General features: G+C 48.2%; 5 protein-coding genes across 5 annotated transcripts; 2 read left to right on the forward strand and 3 right to left on the reverse strand.

Annotated features, from left to right (window-relative positions):
* The first annotated feature begins 18 nt into the window (after positions 1 to 18).
* P175DRAFT_0503977 (Ran family GTP-binding nuclear protein) lies at positions 19 to 1548 on the forward strand. Its single transcript, XM_040897740.1, has 5 exons — positions 19 to 248; positions 465 to 557; positions 634 to 787; positions 848 to 1053; positions 1116 to 1548. The coding sequence occupies exons 1-5, from the start codon at positions 189 to 191 to the stop codon at positions 1245 to 1247; spliced, it is 645 nt and encodes a 214-aa protein (XP_040749479.1). The 5' UTR covers positions 19 to 188; the 3' UTR covers positions 1248 to 1548.
* Positions 1549 to 2289: 741 nt separating this feature from the next.
* Positions 2290 to 6338, reverse strand: P175DRAFT_0503979 (uncharacterized protein). The gene is made up of 4 exons (XM_040897741.1): positions 5090 to 6338; positions 4267 to 5035; positions 2737 to 4203; positions 2290 to 2674 (listed from the first exon to the last, which is right to left on the reverse strand). The coding sequence occupies exons 1-4, from the start codon at positions 6196 to 6198 to the stop codon at positions 2663 to 2665; spliced, it is 3357 nt and encodes a 1118-aa protein (XP_040749480.1). The 5' UTR covers positions 6199 to 6338; the 3' UTR covers positions 2290 to 2662.
* An 879-nt stretch (positions 6339 to 7217) lies between these two features.
* Positions 7218 to 7982, forward strand: P175DRAFT_0503980 (SCP2 sterol-binding domain-containing protein). Its single transcript, XM_040897742.1, has 3 exons — positions 7218 to 7348; positions 7409 to 7618; positions 7672 to 7982. Exons 1-3 carry the CDS (start codon positions 7333 to 7335, stop codon positions 7833 to 7835), a joined length of 390 nt encoding a protein of 129 aa, XP_040749481.1. The 5' UTR covers positions 7218 to 7332; the 3' UTR covers positions 7836 to 7982.
* A 6645-nt stretch (positions 7983 to 14627) lies between these two features.
* On the reverse strand, positions 14628 to 16047 carry P175DRAFT_0503983 (60S ribosomal protein eL31). Its single transcript, XM_040897743.1, has 4 exons — positions 15811 to 16047; positions 15614 to 15702; positions 14982 to 15056; positions 14628 to 14913 (listed from the first exon to the last, which is right to left on the reverse strand). The coding sequence occupies exons 2-4, from the start codon at positions 15698 to 15700 to the stop codon at positions 14707 to 14709; spliced, it is 369 nt and encodes a 122-aa protein (XP_040749482.1). The 5' UTR covers positions 15701 to 15702; positions 15811 to 16047; the 3' UTR covers positions 14628 to 14706.
* Positions 16048 to 16215: 168 nt separating this feature from the next.
* P175DRAFT_0464633 (carbon-nitrogen hydrolase family protein) lies at positions 16216 to 17329 on the reverse strand. Its single transcript, XM_040894850.1, has 2 exons — positions 17225 to 17329; positions 16216 to 17148 (listed from the first exon to the last, which is right to left on the reverse strand). The coding sequence occupies exons 1-2, from the start codon at positions 17277 to 17279 to the stop codon at positions 16322 to 16324; spliced, it is 882 nt and encodes a 293-aa protein (XP_040749483.1). The 5' UTR covers positions 17280 to 17329; the 3' UTR covers positions 16216 to 16321.
* Between the last annotated feature and the right edge of the window lie 92 nt (positions 17330 to 17421).

A 17421-nucleotide genomic window follows, 5' to 3' on the forward strand; every position in this document is an offset into this window, starting at 1 on the left:
CATCACCAGAATCACCTCGTTCACTCTATTTTCTCCCTGGCCTCATCCCATTCGGTTCCCCACCTGATACATCGATCATCGTCTGTCGTGTGTTTAACCGTTGGTTTTAATTCCTTCTATCTTGCATTTGAAATCTTTTTGATTTCTTCGGTTTTTGTTCTTTCCAACTTCATATAAACATCATCGCCATGGCCCAGCAAACCCCAACCTTCAAGCTCGTCCTCGTTGGTGACGGTGGTACTGGAAAGGCAAGTATCTTGGATTTTTTCAAAGAGAAACTATTTATCTAGTTATCGCTCTATGGTCATCCCGATTCACCTCCATTGTCTACCTGTATCCCTTCGTTCATATTGTTTTTTTTTTCCCTATCGCAGCCATCGTCAACAATGGAGGAAAAAATTCAGCCCCGCGGCCATCTCAGCCTGTTTATCAGAATATCGACTAACTGAAAATTTCCTCTCCAGACCACCTTCGTCAAGCGCCACCTTACTGGTGAATTTGAAAAGAAATACATCGCCACTCTCGGTGTCGAGGTTCACCCTCTTGTCTTCACCACTGTATGCCATGCCCCGCTGGCGACCCCGCTTTGGCCTTCTGCCGTCCAGTTTCGCATTTGACTAATGGTTGTATTAGAACCTGGGAACAATCCAGTTTGATGTGTGGGATACCGCCGGTCAAGAGAAGTTCGGTGGTCTGAGAGATGGATACTATATCAACGGACAGTGCGGTATCATCATGTTTGATGTTACCTCGCGTATTACCTACAAGAACGTTCCCAACTGGCACCGTAAGTAATTCTTCGTATACTCCATCTTTGAGCGGGCCATTCTAACTCCCCCCATCATAGGTGATCTCGTCCGTGTCTGCGAGAACATCCCCATCGTCCTCTGCGGTAACAAGGTCGACGTCAAGGAGCGTAAGGTGAAGGCTAAGACCATTACCTTCCACCGCAAGAAGAACCTGCAGTACTACGATATCTCCGCCAAGTCCAACTACAACTTCGAGAAGCCTTTCCTGTGGCTTGCCCGGAAACTGGTTGGCAACCCTCAGCTGGTGAGTGATACTTTAGGCCCTGTCCCTTCAAAGGACCCTTTTGCTGATTAAAACGCTTCCAGGAATTCGTTGCCGCTCCTGCCCTTGCTCCTCCTGAGGTCCAGGTTGACGCCGCCCTCATGCAGAAGTACCAGGAGGAGATGAACGCTGCCTCCCAGATGCCTCTGCCCGACGAGGAGGATGCCGATCTCTAGATGTCTAAATCGATGAGAGTTTTGGGTGGGACTTCGGTCATATGCCAATGACCGTTTGTCTACTCCGGGTGGGTTACTTGGAACGATACGCAAAGTCTCGAATTACGATACAACGATAGCGGTCGGTGGATTGGTTTGAGGACGGCTGGCATGATTTGCTTTTTTTTATCCCTTTTTTTTTTTTCCTTTTTTTCACCCAATATTTAACCACTAGTAGTCTAGACTCCTTATCTCTACAAAGTTCATATGAATCGCAGCTATAACCATAGTTGTCGGGAAAGAAAAAGTTTCCATCTCGTTACATAATTCTATTCTACTTGAACTAATAACCAAAGGAACAGCAGAATCTTCACTAGCCCCTTACCTTCCTTATATAACTATACCAGTATCCTACAAGGACCTCGGCAATATACCAAATCAACCCCCCCCCCCCCCCAAAAACGAAACTCTCAGCATCGACTCAGGTCCTCCGTCCAGGTGGTGTATCCAGTATCCATGTATGCGGACTCAGTACTTGGTAGGAATTACTAGTACGGAGCACAGAGTCCTAGAACTAGGTAACCTACCTACTAACTACGCAGTACTGTACAATAAGAAGATACCGTAGGGCAGCAAACCATTTTCCTCTCTCTCTGCACCTGCGCATTTAGCGAGATAACGCAATGACGTCGTTTCTGTGAGGGGAGAACCCAAGGTATTTATTTACTTCTAGGTGCAGTAGCAGTAGCAGTAGTAAGAGTAGGGTAAGAGTAAGTGTAAGTTGGGTACCTAGAGAACTCCACGGTCAATTGTTGGGCAGAAACAGGCAAGGCAAGGCAAGGCGAGGAGGATTTGTAAAGGAACTAAGTAGTACCTAAGTAACTAGTTACCTAGTAGGTAACTAGGTAAGTAAGTAGTCCTGGACCGTATGATGGATGGATGGATGGATTGTACTCTCACCCTTGCTTCATCATTATGATTCCTACAAAGTTTACTTTGTGCCTTGCTTCTACTACTAGGAAGAAGAGGAGGAGGAGGAGGAGGAGGAGGAGGAGGAAAGTAGCTGTAAACCATCATTTATTTTTATCTATCCTCATGAAAACGAAGCATGTCATGTCTCATGCAATATCGAGGTAAATCCGCTAAGAAAACGCTTGCACAAGGTGAATAAGTAGCCCGAGAACCGGCAAGGGGGGAACAGTCGAAGAAGGCAGATACTGTTGACTGAAACTAAAAGCATGAAGTCGAATTGGCAAAGTAGTAAAACACAACAAAGGTTAAATAAATCCCGGGCAACCATTCAAAAAAGGAGAGGGTAAAATCAAAGTCTTGGGTATCTAAGGAAACTCTTGTGTACAAAAAAAAAATCCCAGAAATCCGCTAACGCCGGGTCGTAGGAGGAGTAGCATAGCATATGTAAAGTGGGATGGCTAATTTTACCGGATGCCCTAGACAAAAAAAATATTAGTATGGCCAGAGATCTGGGATTTGAGAGTGCAAGGGAACGGACAAATAGATAACGTAATTCGGTGGTACTAAGCCTGGAAATACTTTTTGAAGCGTTTTCATCCAATGCACCTTCGATGAGCTGGCGCTTCTTATCTTGAAGCTCCAGGATGCGGTCCTCCACAGTGTTTGGTACTAGAATTCGGTGGATGTGTACCTCGCGGGTTTGCCCAATGCGATGAGCCCGGTCAATTGCCTGCTCCTCAATATATGGATTCCAGAACGGATCGAAAAGAATCACATGGGAGGCTGCGACAAGATTCAACCCGGAATTGCCAGCTTTCAAGGACACCAACATAACCCGGCACTCAGGGTCGTCGGTAAAGTCGAGCACCGCCGAATTCCTGTCCCCAACCTTCATACTCCCGTCATAGCGTCGATAATGAAATCCTTCACGTGCAATGGGGACCTCAAGCAAGTCAAGAAGGGAAGTAAACTGGCTGAATATAATCGTCTTCCCGCTGCCTTCGTCGTGCTCAATGTCTCGCAGGATTTCCATGGTCTTCTCGATCTTCGCGCTTGTGATCCAGCTTTTCTCCAGACGACGCAGGTACTTGCGTTTCGCAGTTTGGTTCTTCATTGCTTCCTTCTTGAGTACCGCAAGGGTTTTCTTAGTCTTCTGGGGCTTTTTCCCCTTGCCTTTCCGTTTTCTTTTCAACTGTTTAGATGAACTTTCATCCTCACTGTCATCCCTAAGGAAGCGTGACAAGCTGTCATCTTCATCATCCTCACTGCTGTCACTCTCATCATCATCATTATCATTGGCAGCCGGCTGGGATAGCAGCTCCGTCGAGTCAGCCGATGAATCAGGATAGTGAACTTTTCGAAAGGTGACATGATCGGTGATTTTCTTGGTGTCAACTATGCCACGACAGTTGGGGCATTTCACCTCCGGCGTGCCGTCAACCCCCTGTCTCAGGGCAAGGGCTGGATCTGAGATCCTCGCAAAACATTCGGCACATGTGCTATGGCCACACGGAAAGAAAATTATCGGATTATCCACTGCATCCATGCAGATAGGGCACTCGAGGTCGGCGTTATCTTTGAGGCGAATAATAACATTCTCCCTGAATAGCTTTGCATTGGCGGTAAGATCTAGCTCATTCGTGTTCTCGTTAAGTTTGACACTCATGTCGGAAATCAGGTGCGGGTGACAGCATGCCTGTCGAAGACGGAGGAGGAGGACGAGAATGTTGGAATAATTGCGCCCCACAGTACCAGATTGCAGATACTTATTGAATTGTAGTTGGGTTCGGGTCTCAAGCGCAGTGTATAATTCGAGCTCGTCCTCGCTGAAAGCTGCGTGTACCTTTTCAGAGATGCGGGCAGGGAGTTCTAGAATAGGGTTGCCATCTATCTTCTTTGAATCCTTCGTTCGTCGTAAGAGAACCGCCTTCAACAAAACTCGAAGTTGCGTCATTGCTTTCTCCTGCAGACGTACATTGCCCCCTTGGAGCGGCCGCGTAAAGTCCTGGTTTGTGGGAGTTAACCATCATCGTCATCAACTTCGAACATCAAGACAAACGGTACTTACCCGATTAAACTGATCAAGGCCACAGTAAGGGCGAATACGCAAAAACTTCAACAGTGAGTGCAATTCCTCCACACTATTCATCATTGGGGTTCCACTCATGCACCAACGGTAGGTGGAGTCGATACGGCAACACGCCATGGCCGACTTGGTATTCCTATTCTTGATGCATTGAGCTTCATCGATGATAACACGATACCACTTGCTGGTAGGCCCGAGACAAGGTAGTGACTTCAGGTATTGACTAGTCAGTGTCGGCTCTTCCGCACCCGACTTAAGGAGTTCCTCGTACTTCTCTACACGCTTCAGCTCCGACGACAGGGTGCCAAAGGTAGTCAAAACAACATCATAACATTTAAGGTCCCTGAAGGTTGCCCCTCGCTTCTCACCGTGTAGAATATAGACCTTGAGTTGGTATTTGGGTCGAAGCATCTTCTCGATTTCCCGCTTCCACTGTTGTAATAACGCAACAGGAGCGATAATCAATGTTGTCTTCCTCTCCGGATCAGTCGACTGGCGAGAGACAATAAGAGATATCGCCTGAATGGTCTTTCCCAGCCCCATATCATCGGCAAGAATGCCACCTTTCTGTTCTTGCTCCTCCATCGACTTCATCCAGGCCAATCCTAGCGTCTGGTGTTCCAACAGGGTACATTTTAAGGCTTCGGGGGTCCCTTGTCGGTCTTTCAGAGAGATGTCAGAATCAGGGCGGATGGTTTCAAGTAGTTGCTTGATTTCTTTGTTTAGCTGTGCCGGATCAGCTCCGGGCTCACTATATAGATTGGACGTTAACAAATATAAATATCCAGACAGGGGATCAACCTACCTGACATAGCTCCAAGGGTCATCAAACCTGTCGGGAATGAAATCTGTGACGATATGTCCCAAAGGATCATGAGAATTCCTTGCATTTGCTAAAAACTCTCTCCCGGCTTTGAGTCTCTCCGTAGGGTTCTGGTACATCCTAGAGCCATAAACGGGGTAAGAACGAGCGATCCCGCTAGGTCCAGGGTGTGCAAAATTTTCAGCTGGGATCTCAGCGACATCGCTATCATCGCTATCAATGACAAGAACTGGGGCGGATTTCGGAAATCTTGAACTTTGTTGCGGGGCCTCCTCTGTATGTCCCTGACGCGTGGGAAAGGGTGCGGCGCGTACGGGAAAAGACGTCCTGGACTGACGGATAGATGAAAATGCAGGATGCGACAATGGGTGCGCAGGCTCGGGAGCGCCCATAAGCGAGCGAGCGAACTCCGCATCGCGACGCTCTTGTTCCTTCCGTTCTTTGAGCCATTTCTCGGCTTCTCTCTGTTCCTCTCTAAGGAAGCGGAGATGGTCTTGATTGTCGACCCCAAAAATGCGCAAAAGTTCATCCACGTCTTCCGCATTTTCAAACTCATTATCCGACTCCGCTTGCGTGCTGCCCTGGGTGGATGACGATGGGCGAGTCGACGCAAGCGCAGTTTCGTAAGCTCGCTTAGACGGAGGCTGTCTCAGGTCATCTTCCAAGCTAGGATCATCTCCATCGTCGACGAAACGCTGGCGTTTTTGTACTGGGGGCATTTTCGAGAGCATATACCGGCCGGGGGGTGGATGAGATTGAGATCGGGAGGAGGGAGGAGGCGAAGCGGATGAGGAGGGCGAAGGACTCGATGGACTCGTTCCGTAAATAATTCCAGGGCCGTCTAGCTGCGCCCCAGACAGCGTTGAATTTTCACTATTCTCGTCCGACGATTGAGGGCGGCCGAGCGAGCCGTTCGTAGGGTCTCCGCGTAGGTGGGAAAGCCTTGATTCTAATGCGTTGATAATAACCACAGTTTCTTGCCTCTCGTCCACGGCATCAGGCCGTTGTTCGTCTAAGCTCTGCAAGATCGCACGGTAGAGGTTGAGCTCTTCCAAGACATCGTCAGTCGACGAGCCAGCGGGGGACGCCATGTTTAAGTAGAAGGGTGTTCCGTTTGTCGGGACCAAAGGCTTCGACACGCGAGGCTCTCCAGACGCACAACGGCCTCGATGGCACGACCAATCAAGGACGATACGACGTGGGCGACTCCAAGACCACAATTCTGAGGTGGCGGAAGAGAACAAAAGAGATGCGGAAGTGATAAAAAGAAAGTTGCGGCTTAAGGGGTCCGGTTGGTCCTTCTTGGCGGAGACGATAAAAGAATGTGTTTCAAAGCTGAGAGATTCTTTGTGTTTAATTCACAATTCTCTCAAAGAAGGTCTTATTTATAACATATCATGCAGGAAGGTAGTGAATAACTATTTCCTCAAAGGTGGTGAACTGATTTATTTTTGGGGGGGTTGGGGGGAATTTTTTGGATATACTCTTTTCAGGAACCTTGGGTTATGTATCCATATTGTATGTATATTGAAGTATTCCCCTCTTATTCAGATCACTGAGAGTTGGACAGAGCACCCACTCTTTCAGTACAATATTCTTCCAAGCTTCTATTGCTGACCGCAGAGAGCTTCCTCTATATATATCCGGTTGTCTGCACGTTGACAGGGGTACCTCTGAAGATTCCACCAAGACTGGATTGGGTGAACAGGTAGGTCATCAGGCATACTCGTAGGTAGATATTGTAACTAAGTTACTCTTTAAAGGACCTTTTCGCTTAGGAGGGTGGTATACTGTGAATCCACAATAGTAATAGGGTTCCAGTCAAGCATTCAAATTCTGATAGGGGCATTCCTGTCATATGAAAAACAAGCACCACATATGGCCAGGTAACGAGGTAGATACGTACTCCAGGAGCCAGGCCCTGCTATAAGGCTCGTTTCCTCTCATTCAAAATCTTCAGGCTTCAGGTAGAGTCTGTAAGCCCAGCAAAACTCTGTGGAACTAAGAAGTGACCGACATGTCAGATCGTGTGCAGGTTTAAACCCAGAAGCCTCGGTACAGCGGCCTCTTCCCCTACCGCCTCCATTCACATGTCCCAATCCCCGATTTCTCCGGATTGACAAGGCTGCTATTAATACGCTCTTCTTCTGTGTCTTTGGTAGTTACACCATCTTACTTCTCCTCCTTTCTTCAAGTGTCCCTATATAATAAATCTCACCAACACCATGTCTCTCAAAGTTGGTAAGTTGGTACCTCCATCCACCACCGCCACCTGTCACTAATCATCTTGTCCCCATCTAGACGATTTCCCTTCCTCCGCCGCCTTCGACGTGATCAACTCCACTCTGCAGGGCGATGCCGCTGGCCGCAAGGAGGCGATTGATAACGCTAAGGCTGTCGTCGCATTTACCCTGAAGAACTCCAAGGGCAAGGAGGAGAGCTGGCACCTCGACCTCAAGGACAAGGGTGTTGTGGGCCGTGGTGTTGCTCCCGCTGGCGGAAAGGCGGATGGTGAGTTTCTCTCTTCATAGTCAAGGGTTCATGCTGATTAATGGCTTTGCAAGTCACCCTTTCTCTCTCCGACACAGACTTCGCCTCGTTGGTCTCCGGGAACGCCAACGCCCAAAAGCTCTTCATGGGCGGCAAGCTCAAGATTAAGGGCAACATCATGAAAGCCACCAAGATGGAGCCCATTATGAAGAAGGCCCAGGGCAAGGCCAAGCTATAGATACCCCCTTTTTATATTCTCACCGATGTATTTCCTAGCTGTATGACCTTTGATTTGGGAAAATAAATATGTTATTTCTAAATTTTTGGGCGTAGTATAGTTGCTATCCGAGATTGTCATATCTTAACCTCATATCATCTATTTGACTCTGTAGTATGTAGCTATTGGTAAAATGAGATGTGTTGACCATTATTTTATATACAGTCTACTCCATATAAATTCCTCAATGCTCAAGACAGATTGAATCTTTTAGACAGACGTCATTTCCTGTATGTTTTTAGCCACCACGAGTGGTTCCATCTGTCTTTGATGTGCATTTGATGTACATTCCTTATTTATGCTATGGAAACCATGCAATTTCCTGTAGTCTATCTGTATTGGAATACCAGGCCAATCAATGGTCTGAACAATCGGCCAGCCACTTTCTTTTATTCTTTGTACCCGGTCAAAACAATCAACATCCTGTAGATTTAAGTACTGTATCTACTACAATGTTCATTTTATTATTATTATTAGCTCTATATAGAAATACCCCCTTTGCAATCTACAGGTATTACAGCGTAATTTTCTTTCGTTGCCAAGACCAGCCTTGCATGATATCACGTGACTGTCGTTTTTTCCCTCAGGTGTCTCTTTTTTTCTCCTCCTCCCGGCGAAAAGGCGAGAGCCCACCGGGTGTTACTTGAAGGTTTCAAAAAAAAAAAAAGGTAGCTCGACCAGAGCCAACCTCCCATCCTTTCTCAGGTAGAGCACATCACTCTACTACAGACACTTTCCATCCAACGGCTCTGCCTTTCCACTTTTTATCCTTCTCCTTCCCTTCCGCCTTCCTCCTTACTCTCGCGATTCGCGACCTACCCACTACTTCGCCCGTCAAGTGGACCGAGCGCGTGTGCGTCTCTTGAACCACGATTTTTAAGACTGCTTGAAATCGGAGATTTCCTGAATTGTCTTGATTTATCGATCACGGATCCGCTTGACAACATCGCGGATACCTCGTCCTTCGTCGTTCGCGAATCTAGACGCACATCCTCCTCCCGCGCTTCGGACCCTCTCGCAACCAACTCGCCTCTGCGGTTGTTGTGGCCACGAGTGCTGGGCCCCTTGAGTATCATCAAGAGGCGATCATATTTACTGCAAGGAAGTGCTGAAAATTGCGCAAGACTTCACTGTGGATGAGATCCGTCTGTTAAGACGCTCGCTCGGGAATTTAGGCAGGGGTTGAAGCGGATCAGGATTTCACAATCTACGACCGCAGGTGCTGTGTTGCCATATTGATAGATGTCTAAAAGATCGGCTCAGGGCCCTCAAGGGGATAAAGATACTGATCTATTTCAATTCAACATGTCGAGCACACCGGACGAGAAGCCGCAGCGGGCGACCGCGGCGCAGATGGCGCAGAGAAGGTAAGTGAACGCTGACCGACCTTTGCGACCAACTTTATTCCTGTCCCTTCCTGCAGCTCCACCCCAGAAAATCGAGTTGTTGTTTTTTTTTCTTATTTAATAAACCCAACGAAATTTTTGGTGTCGATTGTTACCGACTTTCTGGTTTTGTGTTACTTTGTTAACTTTTTACCCCCTTTGCCTGGTTTCCCTGTGATTGACTCGATTCCCCCCGAAAGCTCCTTCAATTACCTTGCTTCGATTCCATCTGCATATGTCTCTTCTGTATGTTATCATAGCATGTCTGATGCGTTGTCTAACGACTCGAGCAGAATCAAGGAAATTCGAAGGCGACCGCGTCCTGGGGCCTCCGCCGCTTCTGGTGCTCCGGCTGCGTCCTTCGGTGGCCCCTTCAGTTCCATCGATCCCAACACAGTTTCTTCTACATCTACGGCCCCCCAGCCGGTGACGAATGGATTTACATTTGGTCAGTCACAAAGCTTTCCAGGGGCTGGATCAACTCCCAAACCTGCAACTGAAAACGGAGGATCTGGCTTCTCCTTTGGCTCTGGCACTGGCGGCTCATCATCCTTTAACTTTTCCTCGTCCTTCGGTGGAGCAGGAGCATCTGCAAATCCTTTCGCCAGTATAAATACTGGTGCTACTAGCCAGCAGTCGGACGCGGGCAGCTTCTCCGGCTTCAAAGGCAATCTATTCAACATCCCGGCCAATAGTCAGTCTCCAGCCCAGCAGCCTCTACCTACGGGAGGAATTTTTGGGACTGGATCCCAGAGTACTTCTACTGGGGGCTTATTCGGTACCACTACGACCACTGCACCGGCTCCTAAGTCTGGCGCTACTACTCCACCAAACGGAAGCATTTTTGGCCAGTCTACTACCACTGCTCCTTCTACGAATATCTTTGGTCAATCTGCGGTAGAGAAGCCCACACCGTTTGCCCAGTCCTCCGCATTTAGCAGCGATTCAATGCAGACTTCTCCGGATGCTAAGACAACAGCTCCAAAATCGACGATGTTTGGGAGTGGTACCGGTGGCTTCGGAGTGACTGCGCACTTTGGTGGTTCTGGAACTAGCAACTTGTTCGGGGCTACAACCTCAACACCAGCTGACAGTGCATCGAAGCCTTTGTTCGGAGCCAAGCCTGAACAACCTTCACCTGCATCCACATCTCTCTTCGGTGCTACAACTCAACCTACATCCTCAACCACTGTAGCCCCAGCTTCTAGTGCAGCAGCCCCTGTCGCTTCTTCAACATCTCTCTTCAGCACTTCTTCATCGAAACCTACGGCGCCGTCTCAGAATCCTTTCCAATCCGCGAACCTCTTCGGGGCACCGACTCCATCCTCCACCCTGAAATCTGCGGAGGAGAAAGGGAAAGAAGAGGCAAAGGCTGTCGTCGAGCCGGCTCAAACACCACCAGTGTTCAAATTCCCATCTACAACCGCTAGCACATCCTTATTCTCTAAGAGTGAAACTGCCCCTCCTACTCAATCGGCGGGTGGTTTGTTCCAGCCACCATCCTCTGGGAGTCTGTTCGCCCCGCAGACCACTACTTCGATGGGGCAAGAGAAGCCCAAGCCTGCAGGCAGCAACCCCTTCAGCACCTTGTTTTCCCCTAAGCCAACCAGTCCAGAAAAGTCACAGACGGAACAAAAGCCGCTACCATCTGCGACACCGTTCGCAAACCTTTTTGCTCCAAAATCTAGCACACCCGGCGAGGGGACGAAAACAAATGAGCCTTCAAAAGCGCCTGCTCTCTCCTCATCTTTTTCGGCTTCTGCATCAGCTAAACCATCAAGTTCTCTTACATCTCAACCCGCAGCATTTTCGTTTTCAGGCTCACAGGCCAACGGCTCTGCATCTGCCCCCACTTCTGCAGGGACTTCGCAGAGCCTCTTCAAGGCTAATGGGACTAAGCCAACACTCGCTACGCCCCCGACTCCTTCCGCTCTGGATGCACCAAGTCAAAGCTTCGACAAACTGCAGCCCGTCAAAATGCCTTCGGGTCTTGACAAGGGTACAAAGGATGAGGTTGAAATGCTGTACCGAGTGCGTCTGTTGAATGAGTGTTTCCGACGCGAGGTCGAGAAATTGGATCCCACTACGGAGGGTTTCGATGCTTTGGTGCGATTTTATGTGCGGGTTCGTGAGACGATTGGTGCACCAATTGAAGGCGCTGGATCTAAGCGCAAAACCCCTGATAGCGAAGAGGCAGCAGCTAATAAACAGCCTGCGAAGAAGATCAAACCGTTTGGTCCTGGGGAAGGACTCGTCAGTGGTGCAGGCTCAACCCCCACCGCGGCAGCATCGAGTGCTCAACTCTTCGGAACTAGCCAAAGCACACCTTCTTCCCACAAAAGAAAAGCTACTGAGGATGGCGAAGCTGATACAGCGCCGACTCCACAGCCAACAAAGCGTGTTAACGGAGACTCTACTACCGCTAGTATCTTCGCAAGCTCTTTTTCCAGATCGAAGACGTCTGATGCCGAGAATGATTCGGCGAGCACTGAGTCTCCCCAAATACCGAGCACTCCCTCATTCAAACCAACTTCTCCTGAAACAAACGGACCTTCCTTGTTTTCCACCACACCGACATCGTCGCCCACTAAACCATTATTTTCCGCCCCAGTGCCTGCTAAAGAGGCTACTTCAACATCGAGCTCATCCACCTCTCAGCCAATTTCTGGGTTTAAGCCTACCTTTACGGCGCCTACAAGCAGCAACCCTCCTGCAAATCCGTTTGTTTTGAAGACTTCGGGCGATGCGGCTGCGGGTACTTCAACGCCATCGCTCTCCATGCCAAAGTTCGGTTCCGGCAGCGTCACAAATTTCTTTGCTCAGTTTAAAGCTCAGTCCGACAAGAACGCCGAAAAGGAGAAGGAAAAGCGCAAGGCTGAGGACTTTGACTCTGATGAGGAAGATGAAGCTGAATGGGAACGCAAGGACGCAGAGAATCAGCGCAAGAAGCGTGAAGAGCTAGAAGCGCAAAAAAGCAAGCGGACTAAATTCGTCCCGGGGCAAGGTTTTTCTTTTGAGGAAGAGAATGATACGGCCGATGAGGCAAAGGCAGATAATAGCCCTGCTTCTTCTCCTGCTAGTACCTCTGTTTTTAACGCTCCACCCAATACTTCCGGGAAATCAACCAACATTTTCGGTCACTTGTCTGCGACGCCCTCCGAGACGGAGGAAAATGACCATGACGACGCTGAGGACACCGAGGAAGCATCGGTCTCTGGCGATGACGTGGCTAAGGATCCATCTTTTGTGCCGGCTAGCGAGGAGGAGGATAGCAGGGCATCCTCAATTGGTATCTGTGAATCATCTGTCCAGGAAAGCAGTGACGAGGGTGACCTTTCTAAAGCCCTCAAGAAGTCCAAGCAAGCGACCAAAGAACAGGCCTCAGCCGAAGGCTCTGGCAGTCGTAGCTTGTTTGACCGGGTTCAATATGACCAGGACGGAAAGCCAAAGCGAGGGGGCGAGGGTGATAAGGGCCTTTCGACATTCTTCAATTCATCTAAATTTGCGTCATCGTTCAATAGCCCAGTGTCGACTCCTAACCCCTTCGCTCCTACCGGCCAACAGGTGGCTGATAAAGCGGACGAGAGTTCTGCAGCTAAGCCGGCATCAACCAACAACATTTTTGGCTCCGCAAGTGCAACAGGCAGTCTCTTCGGGTCGCCCGCGCCCACTCCATCAGGCGCAAGTACTCCTTCTGTCTTTGGGGCCTCGTCGAGTGCTACCAAGCCAGGCGCTGATAACACATGGAAGATAAATTCTCCCATTAAGTTTGCTCCTGACTCAGCAACGCCCAAAGCAACGCCCAAGTCTGAGTCGACTTTGGCAGCACCTGCTGCTGATCCTGCAAAACCATTCTCGACGCTTTTCGGCGCACCACCTGCGGGGTCCAAGTCTTCTTCAGGCGGTGGAGCGCCAACCTTGGGATTCTCCTTTGGTGGCCCGTCCTCTCAACCAAGCTCGTCCTTCTTGGCCCCTCCGACATTCAATTCTACTGCCACCAGCCGTGCGTCGACCCCTGGGATCCCTTCTGACGCAGGAGCGGAAGAGTCTGGGGATGGCGATGCACCGGAATCCCTGCCACAAGTTGATCTTTCTCGAAGTGGAGCTGGCGAAGAGAACGAGGACGTGGTGATGGAAACTAGAGCACGGGGTATGAAACTCAGTGCCGAAGCCGGCTGGGAGAGTCAAGGCGTCGGCTTTTTGCGTGTGTTGAAGGATCGCACCACATCTCGCGGTCGAATTCTTCTCCGAGCAGACCCTAGTGGAAAGGTAGTCCTGAACGTCGCATTGATGAAGGAGATCACGTATAGTGTTTCTGGAACAAGTGTACAGTTCCTTGTCCCTCAGGCCGATGGTCCCCCCGAAAAGTGGGCTGTTCGAGTGAAGAAAGAAGAGGCAGAGCGATTAGGCAAAGCAATGGAGGAGACAAAATCTTAATTACTATTAAGAATTGGTGGATCGAAACGAACTTGACATGGTACATTATCCCGCATCTGAACAGCCTCCTTTTTGCTTCTCTCTTGTTCTTCCTATCATGGTATTCTTGCCGCCTTACAAACTGTCTGGTGATGTATTATTTGTTTCAAAATTTCCCTCGGTTTCTATGCATTTACTTTTGGACGTTGCCTTTTCTCTTCTCTTCCTTTCCCCCCCCCACCTATCAGCTGCCCAAGGACAGCCCCCCATGCAAATATGCATCAGTTTGGAGTTTTTGCTTTTTTTCTTTTTCTTTTTCGAATTAATATACATATTTTTCGCATTTCCGAAGCATGAAGGGTGCAACTTGATCGCTCCTGTAAAGATTGGAGTTTGTAGTTACTGGAGCTTTGAGCATGGTACAAAAAGAATTTTAGCTGTGGAAATAATCATGCCAAACATGACTCTCACCTACATGGAGCGCTTTTTTTTTTTTTTTTTTTTTTTTTTTTTTCTTGTCCTTTTATGGGTGCTTTTCAATCTCATTATGGATCTGAGAAGAAATAGAAGAGAAAGCAAATGAGCAAGAGGAGGAGGACATTGGACGAGAGAATCCAATTTTTCATCATTAGTGCACTCCAAGTGGGCAATTATTAATCATTGCACCCAAGTCTATTAACTATCTCCAATGAGCCTACTGTCGTATATTATTATATTTACGGATTAGGATCTCTGATGTTTTTTTTTTTTGTCCCCATCTAGTCTCTTCCATTGCGGACATACATAATACAATAAAAGGTCTCATATCATATCATATCATGTCATGTCATGCCATGCCAGCCCATATAAGCGAGCCCGGGCGTTGAAATAGAATCAAGTACTAGTACTACATTAGAATAGATGAAGAAACAAGATATATCAATCGTGGTCACAGAAAAAAAAAATTTTTTACTTTATTTTATTTTATTTTTTTTTTTTCCCTCTGATTCCTCTCCAGGTTCCAACAACTCAAACCGGTTAGAAGGACCCGTTTACTCCTCGTCCACAACAGCGGTGTGCAGACCCTTGGCATCCTTGACGTTGACGGCCTGGACAAAGGAGTACAGTCTCTCCTTAGCACCCTCCTCGTCGTTACGCTTGCGGGAGATGCGGACACGGAGACGGAAAGGAACGCCCTTGATGCCGGCTTCCCAGACCTTCTTGTTCAGCTGGGGGTCGAGGCGGACGTCCTTGGTGCCCTGGATTTTCCATTATTGTTAGTCCAGGAACAGGGAGAAGATAGATGAGGAAGGAAAATAAAACTTACCATAGCACGCTCGGCGAAGGCGCGGATCTCCTTGATAGCACGAGGAGCACGCTTCTTGAAACTAACACCGTGCGTCTAATAAACCAAAAAAAAGAGTAGAAATTAGTCTTCCGCCCGAAATGCCATCTTGAAACAAGATAGAAAATGTTGCATGCATATTATTATGGTGCTGCGGCCATAAGAGGTGGACTTCATAAAACTAATTCATTCTTTTTTTTTTTTGTGAACGCGAGCGAGAATCTTTCTTTCTTTTTCCTTTTTTTTTTTGAATTTCTTCAAAAAAAAGTAAAAGACTTTTCCAAGCTCATGTGGGTGGACATTCTTGTCATTGTTCCTCCACACACAAAAAAAAATTTTCTGCTCGAAACGACAATCGACAACATCCACTCAAATCACTGAGGTATTATTCCCAGAAGAGAGAAGTGTACGGTCGCCTCGCCATGTTCTCCATCCATGTCTCTCACGGTTCAAAAGGTGTATTTCATCCTTCTTCCGCAACCGCAATAATCGCTGGGTTCAGGGTCGGTCGATCGATTGGTAGATGCGACCGGGTTTTGCAAATCCAGAAAGGAAGAAAAAAAAAAAAAAAAAGAAGGGGGAGCAATAGCAGATTTTTCCGCTCTTCAACATACTCTCTTGTGCAGGTTGATGGTGTACTCGCGGGTGACGACGTCGGCGATGGCCGAACGGGTCTTCTTGCCGGTCTGGACGTTGGACATTTCTGTGATGCAGAAGAAAAAAGAATTGTTAGTTTTTTTGTTATCTGGGCAGTTAAAGAATACCACAGGGAATTCGCTTTTCTCAAAAACAAGCGAAAAAAAATACTCACTGTCTGTTTTTCGGCGGTTGTTGGCTGAAGTGGTCGACTGTCGGAGGAGAAGAGGATTTCGAGATATCTTTTTGGCGGTGGTCGAAATTCCAGTGTGGCTCGCTTACTGTGTGCGCTTATTCTGATTGGCTGTATTCGTACCACGTGATTCTCCCGAGCGAGGCGAGATTTAGGTAGACTATGGAGAAATATATCAGGTACCTAGGTACATCACTAGTGGTGAGTGACGAATTATAGAAATAGAAAGATTGCTATTGTAGTTAATTAATTCACCTACGTCCAGAACTCGATAAATATCCCTTTCGGAAGTTGGAGATTAGTCAGACGAGGCGATCGATTTCTACAAGAAAAATCACATGAAATATACGGGTATTACCTAATATAGACCAAAATATTCAACCTCAGGCACAAAATTACGTCGACTAGTACTCATTTAAATGGCGATGGACGCATTTCAAATGTCTTGGAATCAAACTCATATTAAACCCACTTTAGCCATATTGAATCTAGTCTAGTTCTTGCTGGCGCTAACATCCGGATATAGGTCAAACCGCCGCTGAGCATAGATCGGGATACCCTTCCTTGCGTTCTGGATGGTTTCGTCATTCAACTCCGCGTAGACAATGTCTTCCTTTTCGTCTGTCTCTGCCAGAACGTTGGCACTAGGGTCAACTATCACACTATGGCCCCAAGCGTGGTAGGTCGCACTCATGTCGCGGGCGGGGCTGCACAAGGCAACATATGCTTGGTTATCTACTGCGCGGGCACGGCCCAGCAGCTGCCAGTGCAGAGGACCGGTAGTCATATTGAACGCGCCAGGGTAGACGAGCATAAAAGCACCTTTCCGGGCAGCGATCATGGCAGACTCTGGGAATCGAATATCGTAGCAGATAGCAAGTCCGATTTTTCCATATTCTGGGAGGTCGATGATAGTCAACTGGTTACCCGGCGACAGAACCTCGCTCTCCTTGAAAGTAATCTTCCCCGGAATATCAATATCAAATAGATGTGTCTTGCGGTGGGTTCCAATCAGCGCGCCGGTTGGCGAGAAAACCAGCGAGGTGTTGTAGTATTTGTTCGTCGATGTCTCGAGTTCAGGAATGCTGCCTCCTACAAGGTATGCCTTGGCTTCAGCAGCGATGGCTGATAGGGCGTGGTAGGAAGGGGACTGTTCTTTTGTTGGAGGAGAAGGGAGGAGAGTTTCGGCATATTTAGGGAAGTACTGTGTTCCGTAGGGGGAGTTGAAACATTCAGGAAGTACGATGAGGGAGGCGCCTGCTGTTGCAGCCTCCAGGACCTTTGTGCGAGCATGGGCGAGATTGGCAACTTTGTCTGCTCCTGTATTCCCGGGTATATAATAAGCATTCGTCCGAGAAGCGATTGGGAACGCGGGAAGGGGAAGACAGAGACGTACCTGATGCCAGTTGCACCAAGGCGAGTTTCAGAGGTTTCTTCAGCAAGGCAGCCATGACTGTGGAAAAATGCGATGGGATGCTGAGTTTTGGGTTGTGAATGTCGACAGAGTTTAGAAGGAACAATGCGGGGATCCACTTGGAGTAAAGACTGAGGGGTAACCGTTTCTTTCCTTTTTGGGACGAGAGTTCGCCTGGA

Source organism: Aspergillus ochraceoroseus (genome assembly GCF_002846915.1).
Source record: "Aspergillus ochraceoroseus IBT 24754 chromosome Unknown P175scaffold_8, whole genome shotgun sequence".
NCBI classification, from domain to species: Eukaryota; Fungi; Ascomycota; class Eurotiomycetes; order Eurotiales; family Aspergillaceae; genus Aspergillus; species Aspergillus ochraceoroseus.

Excerpts from the sequence above, each read along its gene's own strand:
- P175DRAFT_0503979 (XM_040897741.1), bottom strand. The coding sequence starts at position 6,198 with ATGGCGTCCCCCGCTGGCTCGTCGACTGACGATGTCTTGGAAGAGCTC. Across the intron at positions 5,036-5,089 it reads GACCCTTGGAGCTATGTCAG|TGAGCCCGGAGCTGATCCGG; the intron begins GTAGGTTGATCC and ends CAATCTATATAG. Across the intron at positions 4,204-4,266 it reads GCCTTGATCAGTTTAATCGG|GACTTTACGCGGCCGCTCCA; the intron begins GTAAGTACCGTT and ends CCCACAAACCAG.
- P175DRAFT_0503983 (XM_040897743.1), bottom strand. The coding sequence starts at position 15,700 with ATGTCCAACGTCCAGACCGGCAAGAAGACCCGTTCGGCCATCGCCGAC. Across the intron at positions 15,057-15,613 it reads CCATCAACCTGCACAAGAGA|ACGCACGGTGTTAGTTTCAA; the intron begins GTATGTTGAAGA and ends TTGGTTTATTAG. Across the intron at positions 14,914-14,981 it reads CCTTCGCCGAGCGTGCTATG|GGCACCAAGGACGTCCGCCT; the intron begins GTAAGTTTTATT and ends TGGAAAATCCAG.
- P175DRAFT_0464633 (XM_040894850.1), bottom strand. The coding sequence starts at position 17,279 with ATGGCTGCCTTGCTGAAGAAACCTCTGAAACTCGCCTTGGTGCAACTG. Across the intron at positions 17,149-17,224 it reads CTTGGTGCAACTGGCATCAG|GAGCAGACAAAGTTGCCAAT; the intron begins GTACGTCTCTGT and ends CCGGGAATACAG.
- P175DRAFT_0503980 (XM_040897742.1), top strand. Across the intron at positions 7,619-7,671 it reads CGCTGGCGGAAAGGCGGATG|TCACCCTTTCTCTCTCCGAC; the intron begins GTGAGTTTCTCT and ends TGGCTTTGCAAG.
- P175DRAFT_0503977 (XM_040897740.1), top strand. The coding sequence starts at position 189 with ATGGCCCAGCAAACCCCAACCTTCAAGCTCGTCCTCGTTGGTGACGGT. Across the intron at positions 558-633 it reads ACCCTCTTGTCTTCACCACT|AACCTGGGAACAATCCAGTT; the intron begins GTATGCCATGCC and ends TGGTTGTATTAG. Across the intron at positions 788-847 it reads GAACGTTCCCAACTGGCACC|GTGATCTCGTCCGTGTCTGC; the intron begins GTAAGTAATTCT and ends CCCCCATCATAG.